At 43.3% G+C, this 27,831-nt stretch overlaps 1 protein-coding gene across 3 annotated transcripts in view; it reads right to left on the bottom strand.

Moving 5' to 3' along the window:
* PEBP4 (phosphatidylethanolamine binding protein 4) overlaps positions 1 to 27,831 on the bottom strand; it is a 254,288-nt gene that overhangs the window by 18,020 nt on the left and 208,437 nt on the right. For all 3 annotated transcript variants that reach the window (XM_079955248.1, XM_079955249.1, XM_079955247.1), the window contains exons 5-6: positions 19,236 to 19,281; positions 13,084 to 13,200 (exon numbers count right to left, since the gene is read on the bottom strand). In XM_079955248.1, coding sequence (XP_079811374.1) covers positions 13,084 to 13,200; positions 19,236 to 19,281 — 163 coding nt within the window. The remainder of the gene's footprint in view (positions 1 to 13,083; positions 13,201 to 19,235; positions 19,282 to 27,831) is intronic.

Below are 27,831 nucleotides of genomic sequence, written 5' to 3'. Positions count from 1 at the left end.
CCCTACTGGGTCATAGTCTGGTCTACAATGGCTACAACTACACTATTGCCTTAGTGGTAAAAAGAAAGAAAGAAAAGAAATGGGTCCCCAAATACATGTTTAAGTTAAAGGCAGGTCTCATGACTGAAAAGGTTGAAGACGTGTTCTAGAGAGAACACCGCCCATAAACAAAAGTGGACTCCCCTTGTTTGGGGAGAAAATAGCATATTTGACTCATATACTTACGATACTTTTAAGCACACTCTTCTTCCAAAGAGCCTTGTATTTATTGGGAAATACTGTAAATTCTGGGATACAAGACGACTTTTTAACACCAGAAAAGAGGTTAAAAAGTTGGGGGTCATCTTATACGGGTATCCTCCCCCCCCCCCGCTGCTGCTGTGGCGGCTCTGAAACAGTAGCGGGCTCAGCTCTGCACCGGGAGAGAGCCACCTGGCGTGGAGTCCACTCACTGCTGCTTCGGATGCAGCAGCAGGGGCGATGGGCTCCGCTCCGCTCCGAGTGGCTTTCTCCCGGCGCGGAGCTGCCCAGCATATTAGGCAACTGGGCTGATAAGACGAACCCCCAAATTGCAGCTGCCAATTTGGGGGGGGGGTCGTCTAATATGCCCAGTCGCCTAATACGCTGGAATCTACGGTAGATCCACCTGGACCAAGCAGGGTTTGTTCCAGGATGCAAAATTACAGACCCAATTAGAAAATTACTGAACTTAATATATGACAGCAAGCAGATAACTTCAACATTAGCCTGTCTATCATTGGATATATTTAAGGCATATGATTGTGTAGAACCCAGGAATTTAATTGAAGTGATAAAAAAGTTTGGATTTAGCCCAAAATTCATTGGATTTTTAAAGAACATAGCAATGAAAGGATTAATATCATTCCTATATAAATCAACTACAGAGGCATATTTCCCTCCCCAGAATAATATGAGAGAATGATGGGAATCAAATTGGGATTTAGAAATTGAGGAAGATGCATGGAATGGACTGTGGATCAAAGCCCTGTATAAATCTATTTCGGCAATGACAAGAGAAAGAGCCCTCAAAATAGCACAAAATAGCACATTTAACACCTAGACCTCTAGCTTATATAAAACCCAACAGCTCTCCTATGTGTTGGAGAGGGTGTCCCACTATTGGGACATACAGACATATGTGGTGGGAGTGTTCAAAAATAGAAAAATTCTAGGGAAATGTCTTTGCAGATATATCTTTCATTACAAGACAGACAGTCCTCAGGACTGGAATTGCTTAATTTGTACAGTCAGGACTCACCAAGAATTAGAAATAAAGTTCTTATAACCCATTTATTGACTGCGGCAAGAACGACCATAGCCAGAACATGGAAAACATTGCAACTGTTAACCTTGGATAAGTGGTATGAAGCGGTCTGGCAGACAGCTTTGTTGGAAAGGCTAACATGGAAACTGCGGGTAGCAAGAGACCAAAAGAAAAATGCTAACTTCTATGCAGCATGGGGCGATTGTATTGAACACACAGGTAGTGAGGCACATGTGTTTGGCGTGGGTAACATAGTTTGGAATAGAAGTATACATTTTAACCTTTCAAATTGTTGCAGATATAATGTACTCCTTCCTTTTAATGAGACTGGAGCACATGGTATGTTATTTTATGGTTTTTAAGATTATGAGAATGTTTGAAACATATGCTGTGGCAAATAAACGATTTTTAAATGAAAAAGAAAAAAGCTCAGGCCTGCATACAAGCCCCACTTGCCATTTGAACTAACCATTTGAGCAACTATGAGAGGGAAGGTTAGGCTCAGAGCTACCCCAAGACCAATGTGTAAGCTTTGTGGTAAAATTAAGATTTGAACTCAGATTTCTCCAGTTTAAATCTAGCACTCTACCCTGTACACCACACTGGCTTTCACCTGAAATCATAGCTCTGTTGGTTAGAGCATGGTGATGATAATGCCAAGGTTGCAGGTTTGATTCCCACATGGGACAGCTGCATACTGCATTGCAGGGAGTTGGACTAGATGATCCTCAGCGACCATTCCAGCTCTACAATTCTATGATTTCTATGATTACTTACTGTCCAATTCTAGACACCCTAGCATTGTCTTTAGCCATTAGATTCCTCCATAGGCTGCAGCTAGCACACCTCAAAGAATAGCTCTGTCCATAAGACCTCCCCCATCCCTCTTTAGATGTGTGAGTGAAATTCTGGCTTGTATCCCATTCCTGGAGCTATTTAGGTCTGTGCGTTGCTAGAGCAAGGCCTTTGCAATGGTGGTCCTTTTATCGTGGAATTGCCTCCTATATATTAATTAGTTCTGTAGCCGCAGGCATCCAGTAAGACTCATAAATCCTTCCTGTTTCAACAGGCCGCCTGTTTACATTGTTGCTGCTTACCTGCTTTCAAATGTGCTTATTTTGGCCTCTGTAGTTGTTTTTGCAGGTAATGTTTAAACTGATGATTCTGTTTCAATTGCGTTTGTTTTTATGATGCTAACAATTTTAACATAAATGTTAAAACAGTGCTTTGAACTAAAGGATAGAGCAAGACATACTTTTAATAATCAATAAATAATGGACCCAGCTGTGGGAGGCCTCCCTGGCTATCATGCAGCTACAGGTTGGATTCTAAATGCCACCCTGATGCAGTCCTGAAATTCAAAGCACAGGTTATGCAGGAGATCCAAGATCAGATCTCTCCATGTTTTCTTAATTTTAAGATAGGTGCAGGAGGCTTTGAATTTCATTGGACCACTGACACTTGGGAGAGGAGCATTCTTCTCCTGATCTAATGCACTGAGGACAATGAAGCAGGTCCAAAGACAGATATAACAGGTGTATGCCCATTGTTGAACCTACTTTGTGGTGGTGATCACAGTGAAGACTTACGTCTCTGCCTCTGTTATGTCCTTCGTTCAGCACAGCTTTAGAGGGTCTCTTACATTCTGGCCCAAAGGTGGTGGAGGAACCCTCAATAGCCTACTGTGATTTACTTGCAAGTCATTTTGAGGATAAAATTGCTTGCAACCATTGGGATCTGGACAGCAATATTATAGCAGGTCAGTTTCCAGCAGTATCCAGAGCACTGTCTATTCAAGTTTTAGTGGATGAATTTCAGTTGATAAGGCTTGGGGATATTGGTACAATAATATGGCACTTGGATAGGTGTGGGTTACCCCAGGTCCCATAATTTTTTGCTGTGGGTGCCCTGGGTGCCCAGCTGCCTCCACCCCCTACTGCCTCCACGGCCACCTCTGCACACTGCCTACTATGCGCAGCCACCTCTGCCCACCACCCGCAGTGGCCTCACAGCCTGCCATTTCTGTGGCCTCCTTTGCATAGGAGGCAAGGTGGGCAGCATGTGGAGCGCCACCTTACCTGTGGCGCTCCGGCACGGCGGCAGCAACTGGACCGGGGCCTGTGGCTCTGCTAGTTGCCACCACTGTGCCAAAGCGTGCAAGCCGCATTGCCATTATGGTGCCATGTGACATGACATCATCACGTCACATGTCGCAATGTAATACATTGGCGCATACCACGACATTGGGCACGCACAGTGTGGGGCCCAATCAGCGCCCCTGTCCAGCAGGGGCAAATATTAATGCGTCTCTAGGAGAGAGAGTAATTCCAGGCTGTCTGAAAGAGGCAGCAGTAAAACCTCTCCTTTTAAAACCCTCCTTGGACCCAGAAGACTTGAACAATTACATATATCTCCTTGAATAATGTTTTGGACCAGATAGTCACTGATCAACTTTAGATACCCTTGGATGGGACTATTTTACAGATCCATTTCAATTGCATTGAGGCACCAAGATTGCCTCGATCACCCTGTATGATGACCTAAGTTGCGAGAGGGACAGGTGAAGTATGCCCCTGCTGATTTTTCTTGACCTCTTTGTGGCCTTTGATACCATCAGTCATGGGAGATGATCTAAGATGGGAATAGAGGGTATTGCTTTGCAGTGGTTGTGCTCCTCCATGGATGATTGTCTCCAGACGTTGCTGCTTAGAAGATGTTGCTTGGCCCCATGGAACCTCAGGTGTGGGGTTTCTCAGGTTCAATGTTATCCCCCAATCTGCTCAATATCTACATAAAACTGCTCAGTATGGACACTGGAAGTTTTAGAGTTCATTGTCTTCAGCATGCTGATGACACACAATACTAGCAGGTGAGGCAAGGGATGTGCTGAGACTGGTGCCTGGCCTTAGTAAAGGACTGAATGAAAGCCAACAAATTGAAGGTCAATTGAGCCACTCTTAGTGGGTGGTTCCTCAGTATGGATGAATGGAATGCTTCCTGTTCTGAATGGGGTTATACACTCCTTGAAGAAGCAGATATGCAGCCTGGAAGTACCTTGCATCCAATAATGTCATAGAAAATGCCAGTAGCCTCCTATCAATTTTTACTGGTAGTCTAGGGAATAGTGTGGCTTCAGTGGTCTATGCTCTAGTAAACTGCAGGTTAGACTGCTGCAATGAGTTACATGTGGGGTTGCCTTTGAAGATGATTTGGAATCTACTGTTAGTGCAGAATATGGTGATTGTTAATTGAGACAAGAAAGCATAAACATGCAATACTAGTTCTAGCTTAACTGTACTGGCTGTTAATTTGTTTCCAGGCCCAATCAAAGTGCTGGTTTTGATTTTTAAAACCCTATACAGCTCAGGCCCCCTATTACTACAAGACCACTTCCTCCCAAAGGCCCTTTTCCACATGGCACTTCTGATGGAGGTCCAGAGGATGGTGATGAGAGAACAACCTTTCCCGAGTTGTTCTTTGTCTTGGGATGCTCTCCTGAGGGAGGCCCATCATCATTTTGGCACCAGGCCAAGATGTTTTTGTTTTTCTGGGTCTTTGGGCAGCACATATAACTGGATGTTTGTACTTTGGATGTTTTTAATGTCTATGTTTATTACTGTATTTTTTCATGTTGGGATGCTTTCATTGTAGGGAGCGATACATAAATCCAACCCACCTAATAGGAGTGGTCCATGGGGAGGAGCAGAAATGCTTACCTGGCCTCCTGGCCGGGACTTTGCTATGGCTTATGGGTAGGAAGAGGGGCAAGGCGGTGGGGAGGGTGCCACAGTATGAACATCTTGGTGGAGCCAGTCTGGCACCAGTCCCTCTGGTGTGTTTATAGTGTGCTGCCCTCTCTGCCACCTTGCTGTTCTCCCTCCTGGTAAGCCAGTGGCCATTCCTGCTGACTGCTCCTGAAACCTAACTTACGTTCAAGTCATGCAAATGTTGTATTACGTCAGCTGTCGAAAAAACTGATTGCTAATTTTGTGAAAAATAAATGAGGCACCCATGATTTTTCTAGAATCTCAGAACTTATCAAGCATACCTGTACCTTCCACCCCAGCAAAGGCACCGCTCTACATGCCGATTTCCACAGGGTGTTTGCTGATGTTTAAGAGAGAAGAAAATCATACTAGAACATAGGGACCCTTTCCTGACAAACCAAGTGAAATCTGCTATGTTATGACTAGGGCGGTGTGATGCCAGAAAATATCCCACATGGCATTCATAACAAATATATTACCATTGTTTGGATGATCATTATAATTATTATTATTATTAGGACTAAGGGACGCGGGTGGCGCTGTGGGTAAAAGCCTCAGCGCCTAGGGCTTGCCGATCAGAAGGTCGGCGGTTCGAATCCCCGCGGCAGGGTGCGCTCCCGCTGCTCGGTCCCAGCGCCTGCCAACCTAGCAGTTCGAAAGCACCCCCGGGTGCAAGTAGATAAATAGGGACCGCTTACTGGCGGGAAGGTAAACGGCGTTTCCGTGTGCTGCGCTGGCTCGCCAGATGCAGCTTTGTCACGCTGGCCACGTGACCTGGAAGTGTCTCCGGACAGCGCTGGCCCCTGGCCTCTTGAGTGAGATGGGCGCACCAACCCCAGAGTCTGGCAAGACTGGCCCGTACGGGCAGGGGTACCTTTACCTTTACCTTTACTTGAAACATTTGTGTCTGAAAGTATCATCACAGCACATCAACCAGCTTAGTTTTTAATAAAAAAATCCTCCTTAAAGCTATTTAAAGATTCAAAAAAAGAAAAAAGAAGAAGACAATGAATGGTAAGGGACAAAATGATTGAGCTCAGAGAAGAGACACATCTTCTTTTAGAGTCATATTTCATGACATTTGGAAATCTATACAGAGTGGGAGAAAATCCTCAGAACAGGGAATTTGACAGTACTAATGGAGAAGAGAGTCACACTCAAGCTTCACTCAAGAGGCAGCATGAACTCCAACAAAACTCTCTTTAGAGTGAAGGATACATATAAAAAGCTAAGAATGAGATGGGGGAGAACAGATACACAAACACAGTGCAGCGGGCTTCTGTTCATACACATCTTAGTAGAAACTCCATCTAATGCCTACTCTCAAAATAAATAATAATCCTACCACATATTATATAAATCACAAAAGGAAGAGAATAATAATGAGAATAATAATGAGAATAATAATGAGAATAATAATGAGAATAATGAGAATAATAATAATAATAATAATAATAATAAAGCATATCAAAACCTTTGCTCACTGCAAATGAAAATAGTCGCTTCCTGCTTTTGGTAGGCTACTCGGATTGCAAACCTCCCAAGTGCCCTGATTTTTCAGGGACAGCCATGCTTTCCTTGAAGGTGCCTCCAGCTCTTTGTCCTGGGGCACGCCAATTTCTCAACTGGCTGTGGATGAGGCTCATGCAAGCAGCTCCTGCAATGGCAGCAACATTGTGAAGGAGCGCTTCCTGGCTTTTGGGAAGGAGGCACGAGGCTCTGACAGGCTCCTAGAGCCCTCCTGCCTCCTTCCAAAGCCAGCAAGCACATACGGGGTTTTGGGAAGGAGGCAGGAGGGCTCTCGCACCCTGTCAGAACATAGCACCTCCTTCCCTAAGTTGGGCAGAAGTTTACAGGGCTTTGGGAAAGAGGCACAAGGCCCATGTCCTAAATTTTATCAGCAGCATGTGGGGCACATGGGATGAGAAAAGCCAGGCAACTGGGATCAGCAGCTGTCAGGGTTCAGCCCCTCCTAGAGTTTGAACCTGATGAGAAGCAAGGAGTGCTGGGCATTCCAGCAGAACTCCACACTGCCTTGACACTCTGGTTCAGCTTCTGACCAAGCTGCAGACCCAGGACTTGAGAACAGGAATGCTTCATGGATGGGGATTGCCTCATGGGTTAAGTAACCTAAAGCCCTGCATGGCTTGGGGAGCACCCAGTGCCTTATGTAAATGGACTGCTACTCTGAGCATGAAACTCAATTCTGGAACCTCTCAGGTGGGCACCATTGCCATAAGAGAACCAGGGGAGTGTTCATGGTGTGTTCTGGAACCTCTTTTTCTAGAAGAATAACACCTGGCTTTTCACATATGCACTCATCCACAAACCAAAGATTCTGATCAATTACCTCTCCACACATGTCTGTATACCTGAAGAAGCATCTCCACCCCCATCGTTCAGCCTGGACACTGAGGGCCACCTCTGAGGGCCTTCTGGTGGCTCCCTCACTGTGAGAAGTGAAACTACAGGGAATCAGACAGAAGGGCTTTTTGGTAGTTGCACCCGCCCTGTGGAAAGCACTCCTGGCAGATGTCAACAAGACAAACAACTGTATAATTTTTCGGCAACATCAGAAGGCAGCCCTGTTTCAGGAAACTTTATTGTTTGCTGGTGTTGTTTTTCCTGTATTTTTGTTCAAAGCCGCCCAGAGTGGCTGGGGAACCTGGTCAGATGGGTGGGGTATAATAAATAAATTATTATATTATTATTGTCCAATAAATGCAAACTTATTAGGCATTTGTTGCACACAGTCTTATATATACCACTGAGGTTGTACTTACACTGTGGGCATTTTCTGAGCAGAAATAGCATAACATTTTTTAGCTGGGAAAATGTGATACTTCCCTGGTGTGCAAGAGTACAAAGCTGTTGGCATTCCCTCTTGTACAGCCCCAATACAAGTCAGCATGAGCACCGAACTAGCAACACACGTGTAGTAAGATTATTGATGCCTGCTATTACACCTATACCCTTCCTACCCCCCCCCCCAATCTATAATGTATGGATGAGGTATTGCACTGCTGCCACTGTGCAAAAGCTTGGAGAAGAATCATAGAAAGAAAGAAATGCTCAGCTGTGTGTAGAAGGGCCCATGAACCAGGGTCTAAGTGATAGAATCATAGATTGAAAGGGACCCTGAGGATCATATAGTCGAACCCCCTGCAATGCAGGAATATGCAGCTGTCCCACACAGGGATTGAACCTGCAACCTTGGCATTATCCGCACGATGCTCTAACCAATCATAGCAACACTAGTGGTCTACAGGGTTGGTAACTTGCTGAGAGGCCCAAATCAACTTAGGAGTACATAAAAGGAACAAAGAATAAAGTAAGGAAGAGCACACCTTAGATTTCTTCTCCATTATTCGAAAGTCAGAGGCAGAAGTGTCCTGGTAGTATTCTACTTCAAGGTTGAAAAAAGTGATCTGACAAATTGGTTCTGCTTCCAAGTGGGACCAGGTTGTGCTTGGGCCACCAAGTCCCACCCCTGCCTCAGCGTGGTGTGGGGTAGCGTCCCGCTGAGGGTGTCCCAGCCACACCATTTGCCAGGCGACCAATCAGGGCGCTGTGGGGGCGTGGCCGGGGCCAATTTAAACCACGGCGTGACTCTGGAAGCTCCTCTTTCAGCCTCGCGCCACCCTTTTTTAGGCAGCATCGCTGGCCTTGCTATGGACTTTGGTTGGTCACCGTTGAGGGGCCCGGTAGGACTTTTTCCACTTGGCAAATTGGCACTGGCCACTTGGTTTTTGCCTACCTCATAGGCAACTTTGTCACAAAATTGTCACAACTTTGCAAGGTTTGGCGGTTAGGCATTGGAATAGCGATGTGTGGGGGATGGGAGGTGCGGCGATCACCTGCCCCTCCATGCGTAAGGGTAGTCCGTTAAAGGAATCCAGGGGTGTGGATCTTGTCCGAAGCCTGGGGAGGGGCTAGGGCCATGCCATGACCCCAGCAGGAACTCAGGGGGGCTCAAGTCAATCCGCATCAGCGGGGCTCCCCCTACTGGTGGTTTACCCTTCCAGACTTCCTGCAACACGGGCAGATATAGTCTGCTGATGCCAATGCCTAAGCCAATACCGCTCACATTCTGTAACCAATAAAGTTGTGGCCTAAATTTTGTCCATTAACATTAACCTAAATTCTGTGTCCTTGTTTCTTCATTCTCCTGGGGGTCTTGAAGTGCAATAACAATCATATCCAACACTCTGAACTGTCTTGCTGGACTCTTCAGTCTAGCTAAGGCAAACAATAGGATGTAACCTAATAGCATTTGGTTTGCAGGTGGAGAGGGAAGTGCAACCTTGTTTGGAAAGTTGCTCTTCTTGCAGCTTGCACAGACTTTGATTCTTGTAGAGGTGACTAATGCCTCTTACAGTTTGCACCTGCTGTTTCTCTGGCTCCACAAACGGATTTCATGTATGGCTGAGGATTCTCGTGTGCTGCAACGTCGCCATGGGTGAGGCATCCACATTCCTTTCATCTCCCTCCTGAAATTCTGCTTGTGCAAAAATTCTGAATGCAGTGTTTTGCTCTAGGAGCCTAGCTGTCCCCGTGTGACAAAGACGTGCCTCGCTCAGCAGAGCTGTTATTTTATAAGCATTGTTTCAAGACTGTTTGTGCAACCTCAATTGCCAAATCTAATTATTCAAGATTTTATCTCATTGCTTGATATGCATAATAGCTCTGAGGTGTCACTGATGAAACTCCTGCAGCTCTTAGATGTACCAGCAAGGTCTTGTTCTCAGTTTCACAGCCTCCGAGACCCCTCCTCAAAGTGGACAAGAAGGCTTATATGGGGCAAAGCGTCTCTTCAAGTAAACTGGCCCCAAGCAGTCAAGGGCTTTATATATGAATAGTAATACCTTAAACTTGGCTACTATTACTTACCCTGCCAATGGCTGGATAATTAGTGCAAAAAAACCCCGAACCAAAACAACAACGCAGCAGACATTCTGTACTTCTCAGGTAAAGTGTTTCACAATGGATGCTTCTGCTTCCATTATAGGAGGGTTGGGGAAACTGATGGCTTGATCTGCCCTGCTAAGCCTCTTGCACTGGCCCACCAGTCTTCTTGACAGCAAGCCAAATAGGCCTGCAAAAGCACCTTTTCCAGCTACCACCACTTCAAGCACTACCTGAAGGGCAGAGTGGACAGAGCAATCCAAGCCTTGTTAACAACGCTCTGCCTCCATCCCTCTTCAGCTATCACTTGAAGCAGCAAGTTCACGAAGCCTTCCATCACCTTCCCACCTTAAAGCAGCAGTTCCCAGGGGCTTCCCTCACTTTTCCTGTTGGGAAGACTAAAAGAGGAGAGGAGCCACTGCCTCAAGGTGCACTGCATGCCTTGAAGGAGTGGTTCTCAAAGGAGCAGCTCCTTCTTTGTCCTTGGCTCACTTGTGTCAGCTGAGAGAAAGAGGAATCCAAGAGGGGAGTTTAAACACCCACTTTTGATTATCGCTCTCGTCTCCCCCCTCACTGATCAGCAAAAAGTTGAGCAGTGGCAGAGAGGATTGTGCAGGTTATAGGTGTGTTTGCTGTGTGTAGGGATGGGCAGAGCTGTCAAATTTTGTTTCTCATTTTCCCACTCTTGTTCAGCTCTCTACATTTTCATCTAGTTTGCATTAGAAAACAAAAGCTCTCACAACAAGTTCTGAGTGTTTTAGTGTTATTTCTCCTAATATACATAATTTTGTATGCAATTTTTTGAATGCTATGTCACTAACAACCCACCTCACCAGGTGGCTGTGAGAGTAAATGGGGAGGGAAGAACCATGTGTTCCATCTTGAGCTCTTTGGGGAGAAAGGCGGTACATAAATGTAAGAAATAAAATGAATGAATAAATAAATAAATAAATGCAATTTAATGCATGCTTTACCCTAGTACAAGCATTTTTGTACACATTGCATGGGTGGAGAACTGCAGTGCAAAATTCAGAGAAATGCGAATTTTGAAGACAGCTGTGATTTGACTTGCATATTGTTTTAGAAAGTGTGAATTAGTTAGGTTCACCTTTCAATGTGAACTGAACTAAATCTCTCCCCACCCCTAGCATGCATCTATTTGTAATAGTGACCACATCCACTCCAGCCACTTGCACTTTTGTCTTGGCCTTCTGTGATGAAGTTGTGCCTGGCTCAGCAGAGGTGCTATTGATAAGCATTGTTTGAAGACTGTGCAACCCCAGAGGGCTGGCCAGGAGGAAATGCAGCAAAGAGGGTCCCCTGCCCCTGGCATTACAGCTCCAACCTTGAGGAAAGACCTGCTCTTTCAACACTAGAGTTGCTTCCTGTTGCTTTTCCCAGGTTCACGTCTCCCCACTGGAGATCATAGTCATACTCATTTCAAAAGTACATCATTCTCTGCAATTTATTTCCAAGTATTTCTCACTCTAAGAACAGCTTTGGAGGAGGAGAAAAAAGGCAGCCTTGCCCTCTGCTGTGCTGTTCTATCAACTGGCTTGAAAGCAAGATAATTATGATCATGATGATTATTTTTGAAAAGTAGCCAATTTCCGCCCCCCCCCCTCGGCCATTTCCAATTCTAACTGGGATAGATCTATAGTCAAAATGTTGCAACAGTTCTTGTGGTGATGAGATCAATCTGTGAAATTTATGATTACGCATTAATAGGTAGGTAGGTAGATAGATAGATACAGATATAGCCTTTTTCCATGGAGCTCAAGGTGACATAGAAGATTCTTGCCCCATGTCCGTGCTATCTTTGATGCAGCTAAACCGGGCAACACAGATTAACCCATGGTCACTCCTCTAAGCAATTCCATTTACAAGGTACTCTTACTCTTAACATTCAACCAAAATCTATCCTCCTTTAACTTAAGACCATTTGATCCGGTCTCCCCCCCCCCCCCAAGGGAGTAACTAATGATATGCCAATGGGAAGCCCTCAGTAAGGACCTGAGTGCAAGTCATCTTCCACTCACAAATCCCAGAAACTGGTATTGAGGGATTTGCCTTCTTCTATGTGACAGTCCTTTTATAGGGTAGGAAGGGATGCAGGTGGTGCTGTGGTCTAAACCACTGAGCCTCTTGGGCTTGCTGATCGGAAGGTCAGCAGTTCGAATCCCCACGACAGGGTGAGCTCCTGCTGCTCTGTCCCAGCAGCTGCCTGCCTAGCAGTTCGAAAGCACATCAAAGTGCAAGTAGATAAATAGGTACTGTTGTGGCAGGAAGGTAAACAACGTTTCCATGTGCTCTGGCCTCTGTCACAGTGCGCCAGAAGCGGTTTAGTCATGCTGGCCACATGTTTGTGGACAAACACCGGCTCCCTCGGCCTGAAAGCGAGATGAGTGCCTCAACCCTATAGGTGCCTTTGACTTGACTTAACTGTCCAGGGGTCCTTTACTTTTTACCTATAGGGTAAGCCATTCCATATGACATAGGAATCAGGACTTTTCTGTGAGAGCACCTACTCTTCAGAACTTCATCCCATTACATAGCAGACAAGTGCTGTCTGCTGAAATGTTTCAATGTTTCAATGTTTCAATGCCTGTTGAAAACTTTCCTTTTTCAACAAACCTTTTAAGTGCAGATTCTTAACACAGTCTATATATGTATCGGATTTGAAATTACACACACAGAGAGAGAATCATTGATGTTTTGGGATGTTTCATGGGAAGCTATTTATAAAAGAAATTAAAAATAGATAGATAGATAGATAGATAGATAGATAGATAGATAGATAGATAGGTATCTCATGGTCATTCCTACCTAGTCAATTCAAAGAATAAAGACTGGTGATAACAACAGGAACAGCTGGTTCCCATGCTGTCATGAAATGTATCCTTTACATGGTACACAACCATGCCCGCTGCTAGGGTATTTTTGATTAGCTCTACAAACATTCTAAAGTACCTCCACATATTCGCAATTACATTTTATCATGCTGAAAACAGAGACAGAGATACAGACTGGAGAAAATTAATACACTGATGCATTATTTTTGCAATGTACTAAAAGAACAAATGTGGGCTTTTTCTGCTTATGGAATAAAGTGACATAATCCCTTACCTAAAGATGCACTTTTCTCTGGGTTCAGGTATATAGTTTCGTCACCTGGCTGTTCATAGAGGAGGAACTGGTAGCGGTGGTAACCACTATTGGGTGGTGGTGTGGGTCTTCGGTAGTCTATAAGGAATAAAACAAGGATGTTCAAAGGATGCATTGTATTTATTCTCTCAACAACAGACACCCACCCCTTGACAATCCAAGATATGGCCTCTTTGTAATAGGAATCAGCCAAAGTTTCTTTCTTGCCCTTTTAAATCATCCTATTTATTTACTTATTCCAGGAGCTATAAACCCAGTCTCCTCCCATCTGCAATTTCCCTTGATTTCTTGGTCAAGTTCACCTGTTATTCAGCTAGGGATACTGGAGAATTCTGTTGAAAATGTAAAAGGAAATGGAAATTGCTGCTTTTCATGTGTTACTCTGTGGTTAGAAATGGAAGTTAGTCAAGTGAACAAGATCAACATTCACTCATATTGCTGTTGTTTAAGTCTGTAAAAGATATGTATTTAATTACTTTTTAAACATTGTTTTGACATTCCTTTACATTGAAATGAATCTAAGTTGTTTGTTAAATAATTATTTAAGTTATATAAAGGTAAAGGTACCCCTGCCCATACGGGCCAGTCTTGACAGACTCTGGGGTTGTGCGCCCATCTCACTCAAGAGGCCAGGGGCCAGCGCTGTCCGGAGACACTTCCGGGTCACGTGGCCAGCGTGACATCGCTGCTCTGGCGAGCCAGAGCCGCACACGGAAACGCCGTTTACCTTCCCGCTGGTAAGCGGTCCCTATTTATCTACTTGCACCCGGAGGTCCTTTCGAACTGCTAGGTTGGCAGGCGCTGGGACCGAGCAGCGGGAGCGCACCCCGCCGCAGGGATTCGAACTGCCGACCTTTCGATCGGCAAGTCCTAGGCGCTGAGGCTTTAACCCACAGCGCCACCTGCATCCCCTTAAGTTAAGTTATATAACTCATGTTAAATAGTGGACAATGAGCCAAATAATGTAGATTGAAGAAACCGAACTGCAGCTAAACAGGGACAGCACTGATTGTGAAGCATACAGGTTGGAGTGGAAATTGCTGCCTTCCCACATTCCTGTACCAAGATTGATGTGTGAGTACATCCTTCTTTCTTCCCTTTCCCTCCCAGGCATGTGTCTGTATTTTTAACTCTACATTGCTCCATATCAATTTGTTTGTGTTGCAATGTTGCACCAGACTTTAGGACTAGATTATTTTATTTTATCCAGCTAAAGCTCTGATTCCTATTCAGAGAGGCCCTATTAAGCCATCATTACAACCCTGCTATGGTTTTTAAATGGGCAGTTATGATTAAGTGAGCAGATGGGGATTTGTGGTGTAAACCTCACATCTCCCTGAAGAGCACCTGGTGTGTATAGGTGTGCTCTGAGCCCCTTTCCCACCCTTCCCGCTTCCTTCTCTCCTCTGGTGCCTGGCTCCTTGCCATGTGCTCACAAGCGGGCTCTTGCCTTTTTTCCTTTAGAAAAACTTCCCTTTAACCTTACCTACTTTTCCCAGCGACTCAAGCTCAGATCAGTTCCCCTCTCCAAACCCCACCTCTCTTTACCTCCCTTAACCTGTCTCCCAAAGGATGACATCCAAGCCTTAAAGCATTCCCTAAAGGGATCATTTAGACTCATTCCAGTCACTGTCTGTTTCTCAGTACTCCAAGAACACAATCTATCATGTTGTTCAACATTCTGCAGCCCCTCCCCTAAGCAGCCTATTTCTCCCTCAGGTTTTTCTTTAGGCACTTTCTGTCGCATTCCCCCCCCCCCCCATGTTGGACTGCTAGAGTGCACTCTGTGTGGGTCTGCCTTTAAATATAGTTTTGGAAACTGGGTTGCAACCACCTGATTAGTGGTTGGTGCCAGGCAGGCAGAACATAACACACCTATATTATACCGGTTGCACTGGTTACTCGTGTGTTTCCAAGCCCAACTGAAAATATTGGTGGTGATCTTGCAAGCCTTAAATGGGATATTTGAGACGGGATATTTAAAGGATCACCTCTGCTCATACCCTACAATCTGCTTCAGAGGTCCAGTTTAAGTGCCCGCCTGGGCGAACAATCAGAAGAGGGCTTCTTGGTGGTCTCAGGAGGGCAGAAAGACTGTTTGGCTTCCATACATTTGAGTCTAGTGCAGGCATAGGCAAACTCAGCCCTCCAGATGTTTTTGGCCTACAACTCCCATGATCACTAGCTAACAAGACCAGTGGTCAGGGATGGTGGGAATTGTAGTCTCAAAACATCTGGAGGGCCGAGTTTGCCTATGCCTGGTCTAGTGCATGGGTTGTACTATATCAGCAGGTGGAAGCTACACTTGATTCCTGGAGAGCTCAGATTTAAATGGAGCCAGGATATTACTTGCTGTCAACCTTCAGTGCCTCCCTAGTGAGTTGACAACTCCCCACTCCCCCTGTGTCATGAAAAAGAGCCTAATACCAAGCAGAGCTATTACGTATGCAGATGCTACCTGTTTAAAACCCCAATCTTAGCTTGAAGGGCATTTCAGATTGGATTCAGGAAAAGAAGATGTGATGTGAAGGGACCAGAGAGACTAAAATTCTTCCAGAGTGTATAATGATTTTTTTGGTGGGGTGGGGGTGGGAATCTTCCTTGAACAGCATCTCAGATGGTTGAACACATTTATTGAAAACATATTTAATTCACAGCTGATGCTCTTTCTCCATTTTGTTTTCTTTGGGCAACAAGACTCCTGCTTGGGCCCAATCCTGAAAATCCTCCAGCTGGTGGAAGGTGCTGCAAGGTCAAGCTATTTGTGCCATGTGCTTATATTGTTGATGCAGGGTAGTCTATGAAAGAAAAATCTAGGTAATAAACATTCTATCTAATGTAAAGTTTTCACTTGTATTAAGTGGAAACCATTGTTAGCATTGCATATACAAATGCTCAAATAAATGGTGGTTCACATTTTTCAAATGTTCTCCATGATTTGCTGCTGCTATTAACAGGGATTAGAGCTGAGAGTGTACAGGCTGTCACTGATGGCATAGAGTAAATAATATGAGCAGATATGCTACCCATGGTTTCTCACTACAGTGGTGCCCCGCAAGATGAATGCCTCGCAAGACGAAAAACTCGCTAGACGAAAGGGTTTTCCGTTTTTTGAGGTGCTTCGCAAGACGAATTTCCCTATGGGCTTGCTTCGCAAGACGAAAGCATCTTGTGGGTTTGCTTCCTTTTTCTTAAAGCCGTTAATACCCGGGGAATCCACGCTCCGCAAGACGAAAAAATCGCAAGACGAAGCAACTCGCGGAACGAATTAATTTCGTCTTGTGAGGCACCACTGTACAGAGTATTTGAATTTACAAAAACCATCTCTGAGATGGTTGGGTACAACTACCAGTTCAAGATACATCTGTGATGGAAAGGTTTATCCACACTACTTTTACCACCTCTTCATTTTGTTGTACTAGATAGAGAAGAGATCAATATCTGCTGTCCAGCCTGAGTGTACAAGGATTCCTTAGCTTTGCTGTTCAGCTGAGATCTCCTCAGGGAGTGCCCTGAGACTGCAATGGGTAGGGCAGGGAGAATTCTGCAGACCTATACATGTCTACTCTGAAGTAAGTTTCATTGAGTTCAATGTGACTAACTTCCAAGTAAATGCGTGCAGGAGAATAGCAGCCTAAGGGCATATCTGCATCATGATGCACAGCACATCCCAACCTCATCCCCCTTTCTAATGATCCTCCTGCAAACAATCACATATTGAGTCACTGTACCATGATAGAAATGGAGCCTTCAGCTTGCTTATTGGTGTCTCTTTTTGGTCAATTTCTCTTGCAATCAGAAGTAGAGAAGTTCAATTGACAGTTTTATTTTATTATTTTTTTAAAAAAGCATTTGAAGAAGATGTGTGCTGCAGTGTTTTTGGGGGAGGTAGTGCATAGTCCTAACAAACAACTTTTTTATTTTAAGGAAAGTGTCTAAGCATTAGTGGTGGCACTGCTGCACTGGAAGGAGGTGACGCTGTTAATACTGTATTTGCCACTTCTGTTTCTTTGGTGCTTGAATGGGGTGGGATCAACAGGTAAAGATAAATGATTAATTAATGACTTACTGTATAGAGCACCATCAGTATGTATGACATCTTACAGAGTTACGCAGGCAAAACAGATTCCAAAGGACCAAATAGTCTGATATATATAGCTATGCACACACACACTGGGGAAAACAGCAAAGAGAGAAACAAGACTAGGAAGGTATGCAGATATAAATGCTGTTGTATGTACTTAAAGCACATTAGCTGCAGCTGGAAATAAGGATTAAGGGGATAAGCCTCAGACCATATGGAATAGGAGGTTAGAGGAAGTATTTAAAGGCAAAGAGAACAATCACTTTTAGGAGGAACACAAAATACCCTGGGTGAGGAACTGTGTGTATGGTAGGCACATGACACTTTCTAGAGGGGCAGCCACATTAATCTCAGACTCCATTTGGTCCTCACAGATGCAGTGGAAGGGCTTGCAGGGTGTGTATGTACACACAGAGCAGTGAGTGATGGTGGTAGTCTTCCATAATAAAATGTTTCTGTGAAATGTTTAAATTCTGGGGCAAAGTGGTTCCCGTCTTGGAGAAAGTCAATTGTATCCACCTGTAATTATCCATATCACTTTTTTTCAAACCTCTGTTGTTTTAAACCACCATTTGCCTCTCAGTTCCTTCTGTCCTTGCTCTATTCAAACTTCTGCCTTTGTTTTAAACCAGGGGTCAGCAAGGTTTACATTGCCTGGGCTGGTTCACTCCAGTGGAGATCCCTCTGTGGGCCGGATTGCATGTGTGTGCTTGAGCATGTGCGCCCGCAATTTCTGGTGTCTGTGTCTGCGCAGACATGATTTTTGACATCTGCGCATGCGTGATTTTCAGCACCGCGGAAGCGAGTTCCCATGCCGCGCTGCGCCAGTTTAGCGCAGCGCACGGGGACTCGTCAAGTGGGTGGCTTGGTTTGGGGGCGGCTTGTGGGCTGGTTAAACAACCCCCGTGGGCTGCTTGTGGCCCATGGGCCTTAGGTTGCCAACCCCTGTTTTAAACCACCACTGTTCCCCTTTCAGGGTTCCACACTTCTCGTTTCCATGCCATGGCTGCTGCTATTGGGCAACCTGCCTTCATGCAAATCCAGGATTGCAATGTGGCACTACAACACCTCCAATAGGGGCTGTGCCATGGCATTCTTACATTGTTATTATAAAGAATGAAACAGTTTACCATGATAATGTATTCTGTATGTGCTTACTTTGATGCTTACTTTTGCTTTATGATATTGGTACAGTGGTACCTCGGTTAATGAACTTAATCTGTTCCAGAAGTCTGTTCTTAAATCAAAACCATTCTTAAACCAAGGTGCGCTTTCCCTAATGAGGCCTCCTGCCGCCGGTGCCCTTCCATTTTTAGACCGAGGTGAAGTTCTCAAACCGGGACACTATTTCCGGTTTTGCGGAGTTTGTAAACCGAATTGTTCTTAAATTGGACTGTTCTTAAACCCAGGTACCACTGTATTAGCATAAGTGTATGTATACTTATGCCTGATTGGCCAAAGTGCAACCAACTATTTTAATAAAATATTATTTTAAAAGTGTCTTATGCTGCAGATTGGAAAAAGGACAGGTGCCAAGTCTAAGATCATTAACTAGTCTAGGGAAAGAAGTGGAATCCAGAGAGGTGCTGTGGGTTTTGTGTCTTGTGTTGTCTGGAATTTTTTTTAAGGATTCTGAATAAAAGACAAGGTAGTGAAATGCTTCCTTTTGTGGGTTTCCATTGGATTATTTTCATTTGTGAATAAGGATACTTATGTTCCTTGGATTTATTAATCTGCTTTCAGGGAGCTATCTTCTTTCTAGTCAGCAAGAGCTCTAAAGAAATACATTTTTTAAACCACCCGACTGCTTCTTAACGGATTAGAGACCTGGTGGCTGTGTCACAATATCCAAAGCCCTAGGGATTCATTTTCCTGTACTGAGAAGGGCTGTGGCCTTATTTGACTTAAAAGCAACCAAGATCACATACATGAATGGGAATCCATAACGCCTACACAAAAATAGAATCCAGAGTCTGCTTTCCATTCAATGCCAAGACCTATTGGTAGGATGTGTCCAGATTCTGTTTACCTGTTAATACACGGCCTCTTGGATTCCCTTTCTTCAGGTCAGCACCCTGAAATGAGAGGAATAATTTTGCAGCTCAGTGTTGTGCATCACCAAGAAACAAAGCATCAGCCTTTATGTTTCATTATTCTGCATAGTCCTTGTTTAGTCAAACACAACAAAGCAGGTACAGAAGCGGGCAAAGATGGAGTGTTGCACACCAGCCAGAAGCCAAAAGAACTCATCCAAAGCCAGCGAATTTATCTCTGGGCAAGAGGTCCTCATCTCCTGACACATGCTGAAAGCAAAACCAATAAAATGGACAGTCCTACTGCTTGCAGGCCACTTCCTCCCAGGGATGCCAACTTGAATTAAATACTGGTGTGGGGGGGTGGGGGGGGTGTTAGCGCTGCCCAATATGCATGCACACCATTTTAATGACAATGGTATTTTACTGGGGGGGGGGGTGAAGGGAGCTGAACCCCTAGGAGTTGGTGCCTATGCTTCCTTCCAAGGTCCCCACTGCTTCCACCTCATTGGCCAGTTCTTCCCTGTATATGAGGTTTCATGGCTGCCATCCCTAACCTGTTATATCTCTGTTATATCTCTCCACTCCTAGCCATGAGGGGTTGCAGAACTAGGGAACAGCAGTCTGACTACTTTCAACTGGAAATTTTAGCTGTGGCAAATAACCGCTACAACCTTTGATGAAAAACCTTTCATACCAGGAGAATAAATGTTATTTTTAGCTGCTTTATACAAAAGAGAGGATATAATAATTCACTAAAAAGTCTTGTCTGGTTGTTGCAACAGAAGTTTCTTCAAGTTTACTTAGCATTCTTTAACTTTGTTTCCCCCTCAAAAAAATCCACTTGACACATTGTTTTGTGTCTAATCTAAGCAGAAATGATGGGGAGGGCAAATGTACTGGTGGGAGCTGTAGTTTGCTTGCTAATTTATATTTAAAGTGTCATTGCCTTGTAAATGGCAGCCCAACACATTGTAGAGTTCCCCTGAATCACAGGCTGTGCTGTCACTGTGGCACAGAGGAACTGACAGACTGATCGCACTGGACCTGTTATCTGGGCAACAGGTTACTAAGAGGGCTACAAAAGCTTGCTTTTAAAGCCCTGACACCATTGTGTGCACAGGTATTCAGGCAGTAGCTAATTAATATCTTTGCAATGGCAAAAAGGTCACTGCAGTTTTAGAAAGCACATCAGCTGGCACACAGACAGCAGGTACAGTATGAGCAAAATGCCTGCAAACCTTACAAGGCCCACTTCCATCTTTCTATATGTTCATCAACAAAGTTCTAGCAAATTCAGTGGGGAATTTCATATGTGATGCTAAAATGTGTATTTGATCTCTCATGTTTTTGTGTGTCACATATGAACGCTGTTAATGTGAGAGAAAATTCAAGATGTGTCAAATGTACAGTGTAGTCAAAGTAGACTTTATGTAGACCCTGGAGAACTACAGCCCATTAGGGTAGACTGTAGGCAATACTGAGCTAGACAGAGCAATGGTCTGATCCATTATAAGGCAGCTTACAACTACAATGAATGCCTGGTTTTGGAGGAGGATACGGGTTCTGGGAGACTCCAGTCCTATAGGTCTATACTATCTGCCCCTTCCTCCTCTCTGGAAGGCTCCTGGGGAGGCTGTCTCCACCCCTCCTCTTTGTCTGTCCAGTCCCTGACACTTCCCCTATCACTGAAGAGTCTTCCCCTTCAGAGAAGGCATCTGGGAATAAATCTTGTCAGTGTTCCAGCTTAGCTGACTACATCTCCACCTCCAAGGCGGTGGCAGCGACAGCACCAATGTGAGCAAACCATGCCTGCCCAGCCTCTGTGGAGGAGGAGGAGGACCCGCTTGCTTGCCCAGTCCTGATGTAACCTGTGTGAATATCTATGCCTGTCCTACTCTATGCCTGGCATGTATAGGGCACATGCCAAATGGTGAACCAGGGTCTTAGCTAAGCCTGGCCATATATCACAGTGCTTAGTTGTGCTTTAGCTGTTGGTAACCTGCAGGCCCATGTTGGAATGCTGTACTGATTTAATCAATAGAGCTTTTAAATTTTCCTGTTGTGGTAATGGTTCAAGTTCTGAGTTTGAGGAACTCAGAAGCAGAATAACACGATACAAGAAATCATTATCTATGGGGATATTGATTGCAAAAATGTGAAAACTGTGTACAAAGGTGTGTTTTTGGGGAGAAATCTAAACTAAAATGCTGATGAATTTTAATGAGGGTTATTTTCAAATCACAAATTGGTATAGAAATGTAGAGAACTGAATTTAAGATTTTTTTAAAATGAGAAATTTAGAGAACCAAAGTATTATTGGTCTGTTTCCAGTGTTTTGGTTCCCTCACAAAGTACTTGCTCCATTTTTTCAGTCCCAAAGTAGTACTGATTGTGGTACAGACCTAGATGTTCTGACAGGCAAAGCCATAAGCTTCTGATACTATTTCAAGTGATAACATGTACTGTACTACAATGAAGTATAATGCAAATAGACACATTTCTAAAATCTCCTGATTGGGCTATAGGGTAATCTAAAAAATAATATTTTTTTTAAATAAATCAGCAGCTGTTTAACAATAATTTAGCTGCTGTTGAATAATTAGGTAGCAAGTAAGTACAGAAATAGGTTAAGGAAGCTAACAGTAATGAGACATAAGGAACAAGGTTATACAATAAGGAATAAGGCAATAATACAAAGCAGTGCTTGCATGCATTGTGTGCCAAATGTTTCTGTGTAATTTCCTGCCACATCTGTTGCTACTGTACTCTTATTTCCCCCTCCCACTCAATTCTGCTTTGTAACATCCCCTGTTAATCCAGTCATACCCACACACCTCTGAACCACTAATACATTTCAGGTCTGACCTGCTCCAAGAACAGCTGTTGTTAGCATTTGAAGATGCATATTAATTACTGTTTCAAATAACTGAGAATGTTGGGTTCCAAAAAAAATTGGAATTAAGTCCCCCCCCCCATCATGAACTGGGCATTTATTGTGGAATAGCAATACTTTGTTCACTCACTTTTTACTGGGAATCTGCACAATACCATGAACAAGACACCCTCCTCTTATACTGTATTTCCCTGTTCAGCTTCACTTTTTCCTCACAGTTCAGACTGTGTAAAATTCAGTGTAATAGTAACACATGTAGAGATAGCATATTGTGCTCTATGATGGCTAGTAATAACTTTTCAACTTCTACAAGATGACTCTATAGCCCCTGTATAGATGACTCTAGCCTCTCTGTGATTTGGTTCTCCTTTCTGGGAATCAATTCTATCACATCTTGTAGAAGTTGAGACATATTTGCCAGGTCAATTCAAATACTATGTTATGGCCTGCAGGTGGAGGTTAAGAATTTAAGTAAAGCCCTGCTGGATCAGGCCCAAGGCATCTTGTATCCAATAGCCAGTGCTGTAGTGGTAATTTATGAAATGCAGGAGCCCTTATAGCCACACCCTCAGAGTCTCATGCCATAGCGCAAAGAACAGTCAAAATAGATTAAAGATCAGCAGCACAATAGCAGAATTCCCACTTTATTAGTATCAGGTGACAGAAATAGACTACTGAACTAGCAAAGCATGATGTGGTGGTTACTACATTGGACTTTTAGCCATGACATCCATTGGTTTATCTACCTTAGTGCTGTCTACACTAGACTCCTGTTTAAGACAGGGGTCCAAAGGCCCATCATAGATATGACACCATTCATGAAATCACCAACTGCATGGATACCACCCCACCAAAGTAAATGGGGGGGGGGGGGGCTCCCCACCTCCACAGTCTGCACTGTATCTTTAGCAGAGGGGAGAAATGGGGGAACTTAACTGTTTGCCTCCTGTTGTGCTCCTAATCCTGACCCCAGTCCAGAGGATTCACACAGCTGTTAATTGTGTGAACAGTGTCATGTCTAGTTGGGCTCCTTATTTGGAGATTGAACCTGCATTCTTTTTGCATGCAAAGCCATGTGCTCCACCACTTAGCTACTCTCCTTCCCTTAACTTTTTGGCAAACTTCCATGACCTCAATTCATAACTGGGAATCATATCAGTAACCAGAAGCCTTTTGACTTTTTTATTAGCTTAATGGTCCTTGTTTGAATAGTAAGTCACTAAGAATCGAGGATGCCTCCCTCTCCCACCCAGCAAGGAAACTAAAGGGACCAGCAACAATCTTCTGGACAGACGGGGTCCCAGCAACGGCACAGAGCATTTCCTCATTCCACTTCAATTACCGACTGCAAACTGCCCGCCCACTGCAAAGATTTCTAGCCCCTCATTGCTGACTCCTCCTGACCCTGCCAGAGCACCGGGTCAGCAGCACATTTCTGTGAGTGCAAGGAGAGATGATTTAATCTTTTCATCCACTTTTTCCCATTTATCAGGAGGAATAAATCACTTTCCTTTGCCTGCCAAGCTCATGGGCCGGTGGAAGATGGAGTCAGGCAGAACCCACCTCCTTTGAAAATAGCTTCCTGGTGTTTGCTTCTGCCTTTGGCATGGGAGTTGCTGGCTTCTGCTGTTTCCTTGAATGTGCTGATTAACACCTCAGTACAACAATAAACAGAACCCCTAAATACAAAAGTAAATCATTTAATTTCCCCCCAAAGGTAAATGACTAACCTATACTAGGTATTCCCTGAGGGTACCACGGTCTACTGCTCAAATTCATGCTTGTGGCATATGGACCCAAAATGGAAATAAAAGCATTGAGTCTAACTGGCTGCAAGGTACCTGACGGTCTTGATGTCCATGCCTGGTTTAATTCAGTTTTTAGGGAACAGATTATTTATTTTGAAAAAGATACATTGGATTGATGTCTCAGAAAAACTGCACAAAGCAAACAATATTGTTCCAGTAGTCAGCTATCTTGGAATAATGTCTCTACTAGTAGTTTTATGTAGCAAGAGCATTACTGTTGTTTTAAAGTTTTGTTTCTTGTTATTAGATTTTTTTTAAAAAAATCTATTTGTACAATCTTTTATATCCTGATTGTTTATCCTAATTAACCTTGGATTTCTTTTGTGTAAGAATGGCAGAACAGACACATTCTAATAACTAAATAGTGCATAGATAACAACACGTTGTTGTTGTTGTTGTTTAGTCATTTAGTCGTGACCGACTCTTCATGACCCCATGGACCAGAGCACGCCAGGCCCTCCTGTCTTCCACTGCCTCCCGCAGTTTGGTCAAACTCATGCTGGTAGCTTCGAGAACACTGTCCAGCCATCTCGTTCTCTGTCGTCCCCTTCTCCTTGTGCCCTCCATCTTTCCCAACATCAGGGTCTTTTCCAGGGAGTCTTCTCTTCTCATGAGGTGGCCAAAGTATTGGAGTCTCAGCTCAGGAAGTATGTCCCAAGCATTTTGTTAATAGCAACAGCTATTTGATGCATATAATGAATTTGTCTAACCCTTTTATTGAACTCTACTGCAGTAATACCTAAGCATTTATACAAAGCTTCACAGTGCTCAAAGCACTTCACATACATTATCTCAATGATCCTTAGTGTTCTGTGAGGAGATAATTTTATTTCCCTCTACCACACACCCAAAGCTTTTTGAATTGAAAAACCCAAACCCTTTTAGCTTTTCATCAAATAAGGGGAATTTTGTACCCTTTTACATTTTGTTGCCTTGTGTTTTGTGAAACAGCCTTTGAAATAAAGTACGTGTTTTAAAATAAAGGACACCTGCCATCTGTAGTGCAAAAGATGTGCAAAGGGAATAAATTACCACTTTTCTAATCTGCTGGTGTTGTACACTAATTCTGTCCTGTCCTGTTGTTCTGAATCTCTCTTTACTTACTTACTCAGCGTAACACACTGGGCTGTTCTGAAAGCACAGCAGTTTTGGAAATCTGGGTATTTGAAGATTTGGATTATGAAAGCAAGTGCTTTTTTCTGAGGGGTCGCAGGGGTATGCATACCCCTAAACATTTTGTGAATCTAACGGGAGAAGAAACTAAATTTTTTTTTTAGTTTCTTCTTTAGCATGGTGAATCGTCAGTTCTGTTGCTACCCCCGATGGCGGCCTCATTTGCTGTCACAGTGTTTCCTGAGTCTCAGACGGAAGCAAGCATTTAATGTGTGAAGTAGGAGTTGGAATCTAGCACAGTGATTGGTATTTATTTGTTTGTTTGTTTTTCCTGATTTGAACTATAAAATGATGATTTTCTTGAGTCGAAATGAGAGTACCCTTAAACATTTTTTAAGGAAAAAAGCACTGATGAAACCTCCATAACAAAACACAAAACAAAACAAAAACATGGGTTCTATTCCCCTCAAATTTGGCTGTACATAGTGCACAGCAAAAGATGAGCACCATGTTCTTCTTACTCTACATATATTGCTAAGAAAGAGAAGACTTGCAGTGCAATCCTGTCTACACAGAAGTATGCCCAACTGAGTTTAATGGGATTTACTTCCAGGTAAGTGTGTGTATAAGATTTTGACATGCTTTAGAAGTCAGAAGTCTTAGGAATTATAACTCCTAGCTCATGCATAGTTTGCATCCATAGTGGTACAAATCTATTGGGAGAGTTGGCTAGGCTTAACTAAAGCTTAAAACCATAGTAATCTTGTGGTACTCTGCTCCCTGACCAGCCAACACAGATGTTGCTTATCTAAGGCCCACTCCAGAATGAATGGTCACTGACAATTAAGCTAAGTACTGGTAAGTGGATTTGCCTTGTGAAGATATTGCTGGTGGAAATCAGAATTGTCATTTGTTTCCCCTGTGAAAAGTGTTGCACAGTAAGTGTTGGATTAATGGCCAGATGGAATTAACCTGCAGTGAATTACCCTTTCTCCAAAATCTGTGTAAGAATAGAGTTTCAGAAAATGATGGCAGGCTTAGCATGGCTGATATTGAGTCAGTGTGTTTGGCTGTTAAGCAGAAGGTTGGTGGTTTGAGCCCACTGAGGGACAGCGGTGGGCAAGAGATAAAAAGAAACTTGGAAATATGGGACAGGTTAAGATTATCATTTTGGGGTAGGCTCTCCACAGTAAAAATGAATGTGTTGCCTAAAATACTTTTCTTATTCTAAGCCATCCCAGTAGTGGACAGTGCAAGACATTTTAAGACCTGGCAGAAAGATATAACAAGATTCATTTGGCAGGGCAAGAGGCCAAGAATAAGTTATAAACTTTTGACAGACAGTAGAGAAAGAGGAGGCTTTGCACTGCCAAATCTTGAGTTGTATTATGAAGCCGCATGCCTTTCTTGGATCAAGGAATGGCTAGCATTGAAAAATACTGATATTAGATCTAGAGGGCTTTAATAATCATTTTTGCTGGCTTGCTTACTTATGCTACGACAAGGTGAGAGCCCACAGAGACTTTACAAATCATGTAATAAGATCTCTGTACTCTGTCTGGATAAAAAACAAGGGTATCCTGGAACAAAAGGTAGTTGTTACCGACAGAAGCCATGACTGTAAAAAAAGGTCAACATGATGAATGATTGGGTTACATATAAAGAAATTCTTTGTGGAGAAGGCAACCAATTAAAACTCAAAATTTTTGAAGGAATAAAAAGTAGTCAACAATGGGTTACAGTACCATCAAATGCACGACTTATTCAAACAAGACAAACCAAGAGGCTTTAACAAAGAACTACCAAAGTTCAAAAGAGATTTGATATATAACAATGAGAAAACATTGTCCAAAATGTATAAAATCTTATTAGAATGGTCAGTGAAGGACGAGGAGGTAAAATCAGCCATAGTAAAGTGGGCAAGAGATTTAGGTCATAACATACAACTCTCAGAATGGCAAAAATTGTGGAGGGAAGATCTTAAGTTCACAGCATGTTATTCTATTAAGGAAAACTACATGAAGGTATTCTATCGCTGGTATATAACACCCGAGGAAATTAGCGACAATGTATAAAAATAATTCAGACCAATGTTGGAAATGTAAGGAGGTGTTGGGATGTACCATGTCTGGTGGACCTGTATAAGAATGAGAGAATTTTGGGATTCAGTCTATAATGAGTTGAAAAAGATGTTCAAAATTTCATTTCCCAAAAAACCCTGAGGCATTTCTTTTAGGGATTATCAGGAGGGAGACTCCAAGAAAGTTAAAGAAATTATTTATGTACGCTACCATGGCAGCGAGAATTGCACAGAATTGGAAAAGTGAGACGATACCATCAAAATAAGATTGGCTGATTTAACTTATGGAATATGCTGAGATGGATAAACTGACAGGACAGATAAGGGATCAAGTGAAATTTTTTTAGTAAAGATTGGAATATATTTAAACAATACCTGAAAGACCACTGCAGAGAATTAAATTTTTTGACTGGTTTAGATTAACTCTTGTAATGAGAAACATCAAAAAGTAGCGAAAAATTGGTTACCAATAAACTAGATTTATTATGAAATGCATTCAACCAAGAACTCTAAAGGACCCAAGCAGCAATCTAAGCTGCTGTCATCTTGGAAATTTTGGTGGTGTGCAACAATATAATTTTTTTGTCCAAGTGGTGTGAAATTTCAAGGGTTCTAGGTCAGGATTCATGTTTCCTTTTGGAAATGAGGCATGGCAGAGACCGTGGTGTCTTTAGGATTTATGGTTTATTTACACA

This window comes from Podarcis cretensis, assembly GCF_951804945.1.
Source record: "Podarcis cretensis genome assembly, chromosome: 15".
NCBI lineage: Eukaryota > Metazoa > Chordata > Lepidosauria > Squamata > Lacertidae > Podarcis > Podarcis cretensis.
This window is presented reverse-complemented; position numbering and strand designations above follow the sequence as displayed.